This window comes from Heterodontus francisci, chromosome 21 (assembly GCF_036365525.1).
Source record: "Heterodontus francisci isolate sHetFra1 chromosome 21, sHetFra1.hap1, whole genome shotgun sequence".
Lineage (NCBI taxonomy): Eukaryota > Metazoa > Chordata > Chondrichthyes > Heterodontiformes > Heterodontidae > Heterodontus > Heterodontus francisci.
In genome coordinates this window covers 6011820-6027007 of record NC_090391.1, presented here as the reverse complement: position 1 = coordinate 6027007, position 15188 = coordinate 6011820, and the positions used below count along the sequence as shown (strand labels likewise).

General features: G+C 44.3%; 1 protein-coding gene across 1 annotated transcript; it reads left to right on the top strand.

Annotated features, from left to right (window-relative positions):
• The first annotated feature begins 658 nt into the window (after positions 1 to 658).
• Positions 659 to 13860, top strand: LOC137381042 (probable G-protein coupled receptor 139). The gene is made up of 5 exons (XM_068053435.1): positions 659 to 728; positions 3023 to 3915; positions 4071 to 4239; positions 4712 to 4767; positions 13792 to 13860. The coding sequence occupies exons 1-5, from the start codon at positions 659 to 661 to the stop codon at positions 13858 to 13860; spliced, it is 1257 nt and encodes a 418-aa protein (XP_067909536.1).
• Positions 13861 to 15188: the final 1328 nt, after the last annotated feature.

Sequence of the window (15188 nt, the reverse complement as noted above, 5' to 3'; positions counted from 1 at the left end):
ATACAGCTGTCATGGTTGGATTTGAACCCCTGCCCCCAGGCCATTAGGCTGGGCATCTGGATTACTTGACCAGTGATATTATCACTTTGCGGCGGCCTCCCCAATGGATGTAGACAGTGTCTGTCCCCTAATATGACCCACATTAGGTTCTAGGCAGTAACCCTGTACATGGTCCTGAATCAGAACCTCAAAGTTCACATTTTAACTTGGAAAAGGCAGGAACAGAGTGAAACAGGATTTCTTTTGCCCTTGGATTCAATGTGCACTGCAGACAGATCAGTTGCATTTACAATAGAAACGGCAAGAGTGAACAAGGTCAATACAATAATATGGAAAATGTAAATGACACCACTCATAATTGTAGCATCCGTCCAATGTGAGTGCAGATTTGAGGTTTATTTCAGAGAATGGCCATATTAAGAAAATGTCATTGACATTGAAATGATTGTGTTTTATTCACCACATTATTTACATCAGAGTTAATAGTGCTCATGTAATGTGTTTGTTCAGGTGCCACTAATAGCAATGATCAGCAGTATAGCCATGTCAGGGGAGGCTTATCCCCTGTATAAATTAGGACCCATTGGAATGGATGAGCTCCGAGTGCCTGCAGAAGCTGTGGATTCCAGGCTAACATAAGTCTTTGCTTTTCACAGAAATGGGATATCCAGTGATATTTCAAGTAGAAGACATTTACTACCCTCTACTTGCAACAATTGGAGTTCCTGGTAAATCAGTATATCAGCTGTTAATGGTGTAATTCGATGCTAACTGTGCTACTGCGCTGGGTATATTTCTCACTGCGTGTGTTACACAGCCAACTGCTCTTTTCCAGCAATTTACTGATGTAATAACCTCATTGTCTACTCTTTCTTTCTTACAGGAGTTGTATTATGTCTATAATGATATTATTTTAAGAAACCGTGGCATTGTTACTAGATTACTCTGTGTATTGAATGTTTTTGGATCAGGTGCCACGGTTGTGATCAAGAATTAAACCATCAAGAACTTTTAACAGTTTCATGATGTGGATCTAACCTGGAATATTTTTATGAATGTTTTTTTCAGTTTTTGATACTGAGACGTCTCACTGTCTCACTGCTACAAAAGGGACAGTACAATGTCCTCCCTCCCCAATATCATGGCTCAGAGTAAATGGAATTTCAATGTATTTATTTGAATTTCACTGTTATCCAATATTATTTTATTTTGTGTGTCTCTGACGCTGCTTCAGAGGTCTGGCTACTAAACTGAGTTTTCTGCTGACACTTTCACATCTCCTTCTCTGTTTCACTGTGGAGCGTTCACTGACACTGGACGACATTGTAAAATAGAAAGAATTGATGTGATATTTTATTTGTTTACTCTCTATCAGTTGGAATCAGGAGTCTTTCCATTCATCTGAAGATTATCAGCTGCAGCGCTGATGTTGGTGTTTTATTAGTTAAACATTCCCATATTCTAACGAATTACTTTATAATTCCAGGAGAAGGAATTTCAATTATTGTGAAGTTTGTCCGGAAGAAGCTTTCCATCCTGTTTATTCCATGCATTGGAGATGAAGTGAAGAATGTAGGTAAACAGTGGAGACTTGGGAGTTCTGTAGACAGATTAAATTATTCACAAAGATTTTGCCGTTGAGCAAACTGACTCTGAGAATAGAATAATTAAACCTGGGGCTGGAGAACATCACACAGGGACAGAATGTTAGGAATACATCGTGTGCGAAAAGTCGCAATAAGTAACAGTTTGCAGGGTGTGAGTACTCAGGAGAGATACGGAAGGAGAAAAGGAGCAGGGAGAACGAAACCGAGGGAAAGAGAGAAGCAGAAGTAAAGAGAAAGGGTAAGAAGCAGCAGTGTGAATAATTCACGATCATAATGTGCTGGAACGTCCAGAACAATTAGAGAGAGAAACTGTGAGTGGAAATTGACTGTTGTCAGATTGTGTTCATTTTCCTGTTGGACTTTATGCTTTGTGTTGATTTCTGTTAGGTCCTCATTTTGTTTTGTCGAAGGTTCCTGTTCCTTACTTAGTGACTGAATAAATAGAATAGAATCAAGACTTCACCGATTGTCTTTCATTACTTAAATTCTGTGCTTTAAAATCTCGGTGACTGCCGAGTTCAAAAAAGAGCGAGGCTGATATCAGAAATATATTTAAATTTACATTTCATTGCTTGTACAAACTAAATACATTGACTTTATTGTATAAACAATTAACTGTTCTGCAACACCAATGACCACAATACCTGTTTGAAAGTATTAATTGAGTTTTTCAACTGGGATCTAAATATTAGATTTCCTCCAGAACTCTTTTGCAGCCTCTCCCCGTGAATCTCAGCCTCTCCTCACCATATTGAATCCTCAGTCTCCTCATTCTAGCTTTAGTTTATCCACTCTCCCAAACCATCTGTTCCAGTCTCCCCTCCTTTTCCTTCTCTCCCTCCCAACATCACTCCCTGGTTCCACCTACAGCTGCCTCGTCCAAACTGATAGGAATGTAGGAACATAGGAGCAGGAGGAGGACATTAGCCCTTCAAGTCTGCTCTGCAATTCTCGATCGTGGCTGATACTCAAACTCAGCGCTGCATTTTTCAGCATTTTCCCATTTGGTAACTTCCTGCCGTTTCAATGAACGCAGAGCAACAAATCAGCTACTCATCGGTTCTTCCGAAAACTTCCCAACCAACAGTCTGAAAACAAATTCCCAATTAATTCATTGGATTCCATCTTTTGTCAAACCCCTTCTCATTTCCTCACTGGCGTTGCATCCTCATTCAGTACTTCCAGTAGATCCGGTGTTGACTTTATTCACTTTCCGTATCAATTTCCCAATTCATTTTAAATAATTGTATTTTCAAACATTTCACTGTGGCAAAGCACTGCCCAGGTCAATGAATCAGTTTTCACTGCTCGATGCAGCAACAAAGCTGGAAATTTCAGCCCAGATACTTTCAAACTGCTGCTTTGTCTCCAGGTCTGATCAATAATTTCTTTGCTTCCTTTTCTCTCTCTTCCAGTTAACTTGGTGGCAATTGTGATCCTGACCCGCGGAAAGTGCGGCCTCTCCAAATGTATCACTGTCTACCTAGTGGGAATGGCAGTGGCTGATCTCCTGGTCGTTATCACCGATCCCATATTGATTTGGATTGTTCCAATTTATTTCCCAGTTTCATTCCTGAGAATTACTCCTGTGTGTTCTCTCGTTGTCGTTCTTCTTTCTGCAGCCACCGTTGTTTCTGTCTGGCTCACAGTCACTTTCACTTTTGATCGATTTGTGGCCATTTGTTGTGAGAAGCTTAAAACAAAATGTTGCACTGAGAAAACGGTGGGTGTCGTTGTAGGAACGGTTAGTGTGATGGGCTGTTTGGAGTCTATCCCCTGGTACTTTACACAGGAAGCAAATTACATTATTGATAATGTTTCCATGGGTTGTAATTATAAACTGATCTTCTTTACTTCCCCCACATGGGGCGCATTTGAATTGTTTGAACGCACCATAACACCTTGTGTCCCGGTCTTTCTGATTTTGCTGCTCAATGTTCTGACTGTCAGACGGATTTTATTCTCCAGTAAAGTCCGCAGGGGATTCCGGGGCCACAGCAATGGAGACAATCACAAGGACCCAGAGATGGAGAATCGCAGAAAATCAATTATTTTACTCTTCACTATATCCGTCAGTTTTATACTGTTATGGGCGACCCGAGTTGTGTATAACATTTATGCGCGAATTGCAGACATTCAGTATTATTCCTCCGATACTGATGCTCTCTTCATCACAAATCAAACAGCACAGATGCTGCAGCTTCTCAGTTCCTGCACCAACACATGTATTTACGTTGTGACCCAGGCTAAATTCAGAAAGGAACTGAAGAAGGCTGTGAAATACCCTTTCAATCTCATTGTTAAATTAGTGAAATCATGGAAAGAGCTGAAGGGCTTCAAACACTGGAACTAAATCCAATTTAATATTCCTTTCCCAACACTCACCGCAGAACAGAAAGTACATTTGATATTCACAGCGCTGAAGACTGAAATGATATTAAATGTGTTCCTCTTGCTCTTCAGAAGATTTATGAATTGTTTCTCAAAAACGCTCGTCGAACAGCTCAACTGAATTCAACTAAACCCACCCTGAAACCAGAGCAAAATGGACTAAACTGCAAGTCACAGAAATTGTTAGATGGTGAGAAGGGCAGAAACTGCAGTGAGACAGGGACACCAGCAGATGAAGATGGTGAGAGGGTGCTGTAAATGCAGTGAGAAGGGACACCAGCAACTGGAGATGGTGGGAGGGGGACAGTAACTGCAGTAAGTCGGGGACACCAGCAGATGGTGATGCTGATCCATTGCTGATGGGAGATTCTGTGTTCCTGAGAGTTTGAACGTTTCCATAAGTTTGATTAATTTACTTTATGTAAACTTGAGAGGCTTAGTAAGAGAATTACAATAAAATTTGTGTTAAACTGCTATTTTTCAACTATGCAAATACTTGTAGCATTAAACTCGTTCCTGTTAGGAAAATTATTTTGAGTGATTAAAGGTAAAGCCTAAACAAAGCAACAGCATCAAATGAAACTCAAACGATCATGTACAAATAATAACTCTCTAAATACGTTGTGTCGAATTCTTCATCACTAACGTTGTTACATCTCTGACTCTCACTTCTATTTCTATGCTCGCATCATCTCTACTATAACTGGCTGCAGCGTGGATAGCAACGGAGGTGCGTGAACGGGCTGACAGCTGTGAAGTCAATTTCAGCGTAAGTTTAAAAGTGAATTCCCTTTTGTTTTCGGAGGACCAGGGGACTGCTGGGTAAGGAAAAAGGTATATATTTGTGTGGTTTAGAATCTCTTTCTTTTAGTTTCGGTGGTTGCAGCGTGGATAGCAACGGAGGTGCGTGAACGGGCTTACAGCTGTGAAGTCAATTTCAGCGTAAGTTTAAAAGTGAATTCCCTTTTGTTTTCGGAGGACCAGGGGACTGCTGGGTAAGGAAAAAGGTATATATTTGTGCGGTTTAGAATCTCTTTCTTTTAGTTTCGGTGGCTGCAGCGTGGATAGCAACGGAGGTGCGTGAACGGGCTTACAGCTGTGAAGTCAATTTCAGCGTAAGTTTAAAAGTGAATTCCCTTTTGTTTTCGGAGGACCAGGGGACTGCTGGGTAAGGAAAAAGGTATATATTTGTGTGGTTTAGAATCTCTTTCTTTTAGTTTCGGTGGCTGCAGCGTGGATAGCAACGGAGGTGCGTGAACGGGCTTACAGCTGTGAAGTCAATTTCAGCGTAAGTTTAAAAGTGAATTCCCTTTTGTTTTCGGAGGACCAGGGGACTGCTGGGTAAGGAAAAAGGTATATATTTGTGTGGTGGCTGTACCCGAGACACTACACGTGTAGTGTCTCCCACCCTCCTCCTCTAACCATAAAAAAAGGACTCTGGTGTGTTGATAAGGTAAGCTTTTTATTTAGGAAGTTCTGTCCGTTGGATTGCTAACCTAACAAGTTTTGACTTTTTGTTTTGTTTTGTTTTTCAGTAGATTTGTTGGGAATTTGGAATAGTGGGAATGGAGGTTAAGGCAGTTGCATGTTCCTCCTGCAGAATGTGGGAGGTAAGGGTCGCCAAGAGTGTCCCTGCTGACTGCATCTGTGGGAAGTGCACCCAACTCCAGCTCCTCGAGAACCGCGTTAGGGAACTGGAGCTGGAGCTGGATGAACTTCGGATCATTCGGGAGGCGGAGGATGTTATTGAGAGGAGTTATGGGGAGGTAGTTACACCTCAGGTAAAAGAAGTAGGTAGATGGGTTACCGTCAGGGGAAGGAGAGGGAACCAGCAGGCAGTGCAGGGATCCCCTGTGGCCGTTTCCCTCAACAACAGGTATACCGTTTTGGATACTGTTGCGGGGGACGACTTACCAGGGGTAAGCAATGGGGTACAGATATCTGGCACAGAGTCTGTCCCTGTTGCTCAGAAGGGAAGGGGGAAGAGGAGCAGAACATTAGGCATTGGGGACTCCATAGTTAGGGGAACAGATAGGAGGTTCTGTGGGAACGAGAGAGACTCACGGTTGGTATGTTGCCTCCCAGGTGCCAGGGTTCGTGATGTCTCGGATCGTGTTTTTGGGATCCTTAATGGGGAGGGGGAGCAGCCCCAAGTCGTGGTCCACATAGGCACCAACGACATAGGTAGGAAGAGAGATGGGGATTTAAGACAGAAATTTAGGGAGCTAGGGTGGAAGCTTAGAGCGAGAACAAACAGAGTTGTTATCTCTGGGTTGTTGCCCGTGCCACGTGATAGCGAAGCGAGGAATAGGGAGAGAGAGGAGTTGAACACGTGGCTGCAGGGATGGTGCAGGAGGGAGGGTTTTGGTTTCCTGGATAATTGGGGCTCTTTCTGGGGTAGGTGGGACCTCTACAAACAGGATGGTCTTCACCTGAACCAGAGGGGTACCAATATCCTGGGGGGGAGGTTTGCTAGTGCTCTTCGGGGGGGTTTAAACTAATTCAGCAGGGGAATGGGAACCTAAATTGTAGTGCCAGTGTACAGGATGATGAGAGTAGTGAGGTCAGGGATATGGTTACAAGGACGCAAGAGGGCACTGGCAAGCAATAACCTGGTTTAAAGTGTGTCTATTTCAACGCCAGGAGCATCCGGAATAAGGTGGGTGAGCTTGCAGCATGGGTTGGTACCTGGGATCTCGATGTAGTGGCCATTTCGGAGACATGGGTAGAGCAGGGGCAGGAATGGATGTTGCAGATTCCGGGATTTAGATGTTTCAGTAAGAACAGAGAAGATGGTAAAAGAGGGGGGGGGGGTGTGGCATTGTTAATCAAGGAGAGTATTACAGCGACAGAAAGGACGTTTGAGGACTCGGCAACTGAGGTAGTATGGGCTGAGGTTAGAAACAGGAGAGGTGAGGTTACCCTGTTGGGAGTCTTTTATAGACCTCCGAATAGTTCCAGAGATGTCGAGGAAAGGATAGCGAAGATGATTCTCGACAGGGGTGAGAGTAACAGGGTAGTTGTTATGGGGGACTTTAACTTTCCAAATATCGACTGGAAATACTATAGTTCGAGTACTTTAGATGGGTCAGTTTTTGTCCAGTTTGTGCAGGAGGGTTTTCTGACACAGTATGTAGACAGGCCAACCAGGGGCGATGCCACATTGGATTCGGTACTGGGAAATGAACCCTGCCAGGTGTTAGATTTAGATGTAGGTGAGCACTTTGGTGATAGTGATCACAATTCGGTTAGGTTTACCTTAGCGATGGGCAGGGACAGGTATATACCGCAGGGCAAGAATTATAACTGGGGGAAAGGAAATTGTGATGCGATTAGGCAAGATTTAGGATGCGTAGGATGGGGAAGGAAACTGCAGGGGATGGGAACAATCGAAATGTGGAGCTTATTCAAGGAGCAGCTACTGCGTGTCCTTGATAAGTATGTACCTGTGAGGCAGGGAGGAAGTTATCGTGCGAGGGAGCCGTGGTTTACTAAAGAAGTTGAAGCGCTTGTCAAGAGGAAGAAGAAGGCTTATGTTAGGATGAGACGTGAAGGCTCAGTTAGGGCGCTTGAGAGCTACAAGCTAGCCAGGAAGGATCTAAAGGGAGAGCTAAGAAGAGCAAGGAGAGGACACGAGAAGTCATTGGTGGATCGGATCAGGGAAAACCCTAAGGCTTTCTATAGGTATATCAGGAATAAAAGAATGACTAGAGTTAGATTAGGGCCAATCAAGGATAGTAGTGGGAAGTTGTGTGTGGAATCAGAGGAGATAGGGGAAGTGTTAAATGAATATTTTGCGTCAGTATTTACAGTAGAGAAAGAAAATGTTGTTGAGAATACTGAGATTCAGGCTACGAGGCTAGATGGGATTGAGGTTCACAAGGAGGAGGTGTTAGCAATTTTGGAAAGTGTGAAAATAGATAAGTCCCCTGGGCCAGATGGGATTTATCCTAGGATTCTCTGGGAAGCTAGGGAGGAGATTGCAGAGCCTTTGTCCTTGATCTTTATGTCGTCATTGTCGACAGGAATAGTGCCGGAAGACTGGAGGATTGCAAATGTTGTCCCCTTGTTCAAGAAGGGGAGTAGAGACAGCCCTGGTAATTATAGACCTGTGAGCCTTACTTCGGTTGTGGGTAAAATGTTGGAAAAGGTTATCAGAGACAGGATTTATAATCATCTTGAAAAGAATAAGTACATTAGAGATAGTCAGCACGGTTTTGTGACGGGTAGGTCGTGCCTCACAAACCTTATTGAGTTTTTCGAGAAGGTGACCAAACAGGTGGATGAGGGTAAAGCAGTGGATGTGGTGTATATGGATTTCAGTAAGGCGTTTGATGAGGTTCCCCACGGTAGGCTATTGCAGAAAATACGCAAGTATGGGGTTGAAGGTAATTTAGAGCTTTGGATCAGAAATTGGCTAGCTGAAAGAAGACAGAGGGTGGTGGTTGATGGCAAATGTTCATCCTGGAGTTTAGTTACTAGTGGTGTACCGCAAGGATCTGTTTTGGGGCCACTGCTGTTTGTCATTTTTATAAATGACCTGGAAGAGGGTGTAGAAGGGTGGGTTAGTAAATTTGCAGATGACACTAAGGTCGGTGGAGTTGTGGATAGTGCCGAAGGATGTTGTCGGGTACAGAGGCATAGATAGGCTGCAGAGCTGGGCTGAGAGATGGCAAATGGAGTTTAATGCGGAAAAGTGTGAGGTGATTCACTTTGGAAGGAGTAACAGGAATGCAGAGTACTGGGCTAATGGGAGGATTCTTGGTACTGTAGATGAACAGAGAGATCTTGGTGTCCAGGTGCATAAATCCCTGAAGGTTGCTAACCAGGTTAATAGGGCTGTTAAGAAGGCATATGGTGTGTTAGCTTTTATTAGTAGCGGGGTCGAGTTTCGGAGCCACGAGGTCATGCTGCAGCTGTACAAAACTCTGGTGAGACCGCACCTGGAGTATTGCGTGCAGTTCTGGTCACCGCATTATAGGAAGGATGTGGAAGCTATGGAAAGGGTGCAGAGGAGATTTGCTAGGATGTTGCCTGGTATGGAGGGAAGGTCTTACGAGGAAAGGCTGAGGGACTTGAGGTTGTTTTCGTTGGAGAGAAGGAGGAGGAGAGGTGACTTAATAGAGACATATAAGATAATCAGAGGGTTAGATAGGGTGGATAGTGAGCGTCTTTTTCCTCGGATGGTGATGGCAAACACGAGGGGACATAGCTTCAAGTTGAGGGGTGATAGATATCGGACAGATGTGAGAGGTAGTTTCTTTACTCAGAGAGTAGTAAGGGCGTGGAACGCCCTGCCTGCAGCAGTAGTAGATTCGCCAACTTTAAGCTCATTTAAGTGGACATTGGATAGACACATGGATGAAAATGGAATAGTGTAGGTCAGATGGTTTCACAGGGCGGCGCAACATCGAGGGCCGAAGGGCCTGTACTGCGCTGTAATGTTCTAAATCTAAATTCTAAACTAAGAGGAATTGAAGTTTTGATCCAATTGTCTTTTGAATGTTAATATTGAATCTGCTTTCAGAAATTTTCAGGCAATGAATTCCAGACCACACCAACTTCTTGCCTATTCGGTCCTCCTGCTAGTACATGAACTCCTAATGGTTCCAAACCGTGGGAAATATTTTGAATTCAATTAATTTCTCCAGTGCAGCAGCTGCAGAGGAGCTGGAACCTCCTCAATTTGGACAAGTGATGAACAGAAATCCCTTTGAATCCCCAAGGAGAGCAGAGGAAGGAAACAGTCATGAAGAAAAGGGGAACAAGTGACACTTTATTGCAGCACTAATAATTCTTTTTTGGAATGTGGAGGTCCTTATCGTTGAACCTTATAGAAACTGGAGGTGAAAAGTGGAAGACAGTTAATACAAGTTGTGTTCTTGGCCATTTCCAGCTTTGTAAACCTTTGTTACATTAAAATGGTAAATGGTAAGACATTCGTTTTCTCCAATGATTACAGGGGTAATGCATAAATGCAGCAGCGTCAAACAAAGTGCAAGCCAACGTTCTCTTGGCTGCATCACTAACCTGGCTCCAGTTCCATCCTTTGTCTCGGAGTGTAATTGAAGATCCGAATAAAATCTGCCTGTTTATACTGCAACCAGACCTCTCAAGCGAAAACTCCTTGCCAGAATTTCAAGGTAACTGCAGTGAGACATTTTCAGTCAATTTCTGAACATTCTGTAAACTGGAGGTGAAAAGTGAAAGACATTTAATGCAATTTGTGTTCAATTGCCATTATCCAGACCGACCTCCGCTCCATGTTTTGAAATAACAACAGCTTTTTCTGCACCGTTAATGAGGTTTTGGGGGAGGGAGAGAGACAGACAGACAGACAGGTTTCTGTAAGGAATGATCCATTTGTGATATGGCTGGAATATCCCTCCCTTCACCATTCCCTGTTTATACAGAGATTCACAATGGACTGTTCCATATCTGAGAGGGAGTGTCCAGATAGAGAAAGCTGAGACCTGGTTGGATGAGCTGTACTTAGGGTGGACCGGGTATTTGAGTGTCAGATTCTGGGATATATTATTTCAACATAAGCCACCATTCTTTCCTTCCAAGCGGCTGGTGCGTGACGGTGAGTTTCTGTGTCTCAGTCTCCCTGTGCACAGGTGAGATGCAACCTGATTACAGTGTGTGTGTGTGTGTGTGTGTGTGTGTGTGTGTGTGTGTGTGTGTGTGTGTGTGTGTGTGTGTGTGTGTGTGTGTGTGTGTGTGTGTGAGAGAGAGAGAGAGAGAGAGAGCAGCCTGAATCCCTCTCGCTGTGTCCCAGTCCTTACCCTTTTCTTCAATTCCAACCCCATAGTCCCTGCCCAGGATCTTTTCCCCATGGGCGAGCTGCTGGAGGGAAGGTGTTAGAGTACAACGATGGAGCGCAGACAGTGTGGGATGGTGAGTATCTGAACTTTATTCTCTCTCTCTGTCTTTCTCCCTCATCTAACTCAATCACTCTTTCAATCTCTATATCTCTCTGTTTTCTTCTCCGTGTGTTTCTCCCTCTCTCTGTGTTTCCCCTCTCCGTGTTTCTATCTCTCAATCTCCCTCTCTCCTTGTGTTTCTCTCTCTCTGTTTCTCTCTGTGTGATTCTCTCGCACTGGCTTTCGCTCGATTAATCTCTCAATCTCTCTCTTAATCTGTCTCTCTGAACCTTTCTCTCAATCTCCCTCTTTGTGTTTTGTCTTCTCCCTTTGTGTTTTACTCTCAGTTACTCTCTTTGAGTCTTTCTCCTTCACTGGCTTTCTGCTGCATCTCTGCTGACTGCAGTTCCTTTGTGTCTCCATTCTTTCCCTCTGCTTTTTTATCCCTCCCCTTTTTTCTTTGCTTATCTTTTTCCTGTCTTTTCTGTCTTTTGCTGTCTTTTCGCTTTTTTAACATTTTCTCAGCCTTTCCTCTATTTCTCTGACTTGTTCTGGAGAGTCTGCATTTGACCTTTTTGCCATTCCTCTATTTCTCAGACTTTCTTTTTGCCTTTTCTCTATTTCTCTGATATTTTCCGGCTTTTTTCTGTGTCTCTGACTTTTTGTGGCTTTTCTCTATTTCTCTGACAATTCTGTGTTTTTTTCGCTGTTTCTCAGGCTTTTTCTCTATTACTATGATTTCCTTCTGCCTTTACTCTGTTTCTCTGACCTTTCCTGCCTTTTCTGTATTTCCTTGAGTTATTCTGCCTTTTCTCTGCTTCCCTGAGTTGTTCTGCCTTTTAGATTAGATTAGAGATACAGCACTGAAACAGGCCCTTCGGCCCACTGAGTCTGTGCCGACCATCAACCACCCATTTATACTAATCCTACACTAATCCCATATTCCTACCAAACATCCCCACCTGTTCCTATATTTCCCTACCACCTACCTATACTAGTGACAATTCATAATGGCCAATTTACCTACCAACCTGCAAGTCTTTTTGGCTTGTGGGAGGAAACCGGAGCACCCGTAGAAAACCCACGCAGACACAGGGAGAACTTGCAAACTCCACACAAGCAGTACCCAGAATGGAACCCGGGTCCCTGGAGCTGCGAGGCTGCAGAGCTAACCATTGCGCCACTGTGTCGCCTTTTCTCTGCTTCCCCTGAGTTGTTCTGCCTTTTCTCTGTTTCTCTGACTTTTTCTGCATGGTCTCTATTTGACTTTTTTGCCTCTTCTATATTTATCTGATATTTTCTGGCTTTTCTCTATGTCTCTGACTTCTCGTGACTTTTCTCTATTTCTCAGACTTTTTATGCATTTTCTCTATGTCTCTGACTTTTTGTTGTCTTTTTTCTCGATTTCTCTAACTTTTTCTGCTTTTTCTCTATTTCTCAGGCTTTTTCTCTATTTCACTGCCCTTTTCTGCCTTTTCTCTATTTCTCTGACGTTTTTGCTTTTCCTCTATTTCTCTGATTTTGTTTTGCCTTTTCTCTGTTTCTCAGACGTTTTTGTCTTTTCTGTATTTCTCTGACGTTTTTCTGACTTTTCTTTATTTCTCTGACTTATTCTGCCTTTTCCCTGTTTTTCTGATTTTTCCTGTCGTTTCTCTATTTCTCTGACTTTTTTCTGGCTTTTCTCTAATTATCGGACTTATTCTGGCTTTTTTCTGTTTCTCTGACTTTTTCTGTCCCTTTCTCTGCTTTCTCTCTCCTTGGCTCCATCTGCTTTCTCTCACTGTGGCTTTTCTCTCTTTCTGGATTTTTGCCCCCTTGCCGCAAAAAAATATTCTCCCAGCACATATTGTACACCCGCTAAATTCCCCCTCCACAAATTTACCCCTGCAAATTTACCCCCACAAATATCCCCACTTCAAATTCCCCCACGCAAATTCCACCCCCACAACCAATCTCCCCGCAAATACCCCCTTGTAAATGTACCCCCAACACAAATATTCACCCCGCTAATATCCCTGCCACAAATATCCCCCCAGGAAATCCTCACCCCACAAAATCCCCCTCTAAAATTCCCCCATGCAATCTTCCCTCCCTACAAAATTACCCCTTGCAAAATTCCCACCCCGCAAAATTTCCTCACCGCAAAATTCACCCCCGTAAATATTTCCACGCTGCCAGAAATTTCAATTTGAGCAGACTAGAAAAGTCCCCTCCCATTTTGAACCTGCAGAATTCCATCTGCCATTTGAAACCAGGTGACTTCCCCCTCCCATTTTAAACTTGGAGAATGCCCACTCCCAGTTTAAACCTGGAAACGCCCCCTCCCAGTATAAACTGGGTGAAGACCTTCTTCCATTTTAAACCTGGAGAAGAACCCCTCCCATTTTAACACTGGAGAATCTGCACCAATTTTAAAACTTGAGGTCCCCCTGCCATTTGAAACCTGGTGCATCCCGCCTCCCGTTTTGTACCTGGAGAATGCCCCCTGCCATTTGAAACATGGTGAATCCCCCCTCCCATTTGAAACCAAGAGAATGCCCACTCGCATGTTAAACCTGGAGTAGACCCCCACCCATTTTAAACCTGGAGAAGCAGCCCTCCCATTTTAAACATTGCCGAATTCCTGCTGTGAATATCGCCCCCTAAAACTCCTCCTGCCCCCATTGCAAACATCCCTCCCTTTCTAAATACCGCCCCTGTAATTGAAAAGCCTCTCCCTCTACGAACTCCCACTCTGTATCATCTTCCCTGTGAACAGTCGCCCCGTGTAACTCTCGTCCTAGACAACAGCCACTGTGAAATTCAAACCACCATTGCTTTCCTGTGCGTGTCTCCATCTCCTCGCAGTCTTTAATTCCTGTCTGGTTAAGACACTGGAATTCTATCAAATCGCTCCCAGACCCCCAGCACCTTTCACTCGTGTCTAGCTAAATACAGTTTCGGGCATAGACCAAGGACCCCCAGAGGCTAACTGGCTTTCTGAGCCTTTAACGTAGAGCAAGATCCCAACCCCAGGCACAACCCTCACTGCAGAAAGGTGTATCACCTGTTCATCCAACTAGCCACTCCTACCCGTATCCCTCCAAACCCCACCCGCACCCCCGCCCCGCCAAGCAGGCATCAGAGGATCATACACACTCTGACACAAATATGTACACACACTAGTTTGCATAGGGACAAAGGAGGGCATACGGCCCTTTGAGCCTCTCTCGTCTATGTTTGATCATGAATGATCTGACCCTTCCCCCATTGACCCACAAGAAGACAGGTAGAAACAGTCGGGAGCATATGCACAGAGAAGAGAGGAATCACTGGGCTGGCCTTGGACTTGATGCACATGGTGCAAACCAGGGTTGGGGCGGACGGGGTGGGGGATGCGGTGTTGTTGTGAATCGGCCGTCCGTTCTGAATCTCTTCCCTGTTTATTAACTCAATGGGAGCAAAACTCAGGCGTGTTGGAAAGCAGGATCCCGGCACATTATCACCTTGTACAACATAACGGCAGCGATTTCAAATCCACCCCCAGTCAGAGGGAGAGAGACACAGAAAGCAGAGATCAATGTATTAGGACAGAACTTACCGAGGGAGAGAGAGAGAGAGAGAACCAAATGGAGAGGGAAATGGATAATGAACGAGAGTCAGGGAGTCAGAAAACAATGACAGTAACTAAGAGGAGAGAGCAAAAATAACAAGGAGGGCACAGACAGAAAGCGAGAGGGAGTGAGAGAGATGGATAGAGATGGCGAAATTCATCGGAAAAGCTGGAGCTGTAGCGAGAGAATGCAGCAGCGATGTAGATAAGAGAAATCCACCCCAGAGAAAGAGATAGATGCAGAGCCAGAAAGGTGACAATGGGCAGAGATATCAAGTAAGATGTAGATTCAGAATAGAGAGGGATGTCTCATGTCCTGGGGGTGGGTGGTAGGAGATGTGGAACTGAGAGAGAGAAATGGACAGAGAGACAGATAGTATGCAGAGAGTCGCAGAACGAGACTGAAAAGGTAGATAAATCCCCAGGGCCTGATGGGACCGACCCCAGAATACTGAGGATGCAAGGGAAGAAATTGCTGCGGCCTTGACAGAAATCATTGCATCCTCATTGGCTACAGGTGAAGACCCAGCGGACTGGAGAATAGCCAGTGTTGTTCCTTTGATTAAGAAGGGTAGCATGAATAATCCAGGAAATTATAGGCTGGTTAGCCTTACGTCAGTGTCAGGGAAATTATTAGAGAGGATTCTTCGGGACAGGATTTACTCCCATTTAGAAATAAACGAGCTTATTAGCGAGAGGCAGCATGGTTTTGTGAAGGGAGGTCGTGTCTCA

Bases quoted from the DNA above. Each gene is read 5' to 3' on its own strand.
- LOC137381042 (XM_068053435.1), top strand. From the start codon at position 659: ATGGGATATCCAGTGATATTTCAAGTAGAAGACATTTACTACCCTCTA. The intron at 4,240-4,711 runs GTGAGAGGGTGC...AACTGGCTGCAG, and splicing joins GACACCAGCAGATGAAGATG to CGTGGATAGCAACGGAGGTG. The intron at 4,768-13,791 runs GTAAGTTTAAAA...ACTCGTGTCTAG, and splicing joins GCTGTGAAGTCAATTTCAGC to CTAAATACAGTTTCGGGCAT.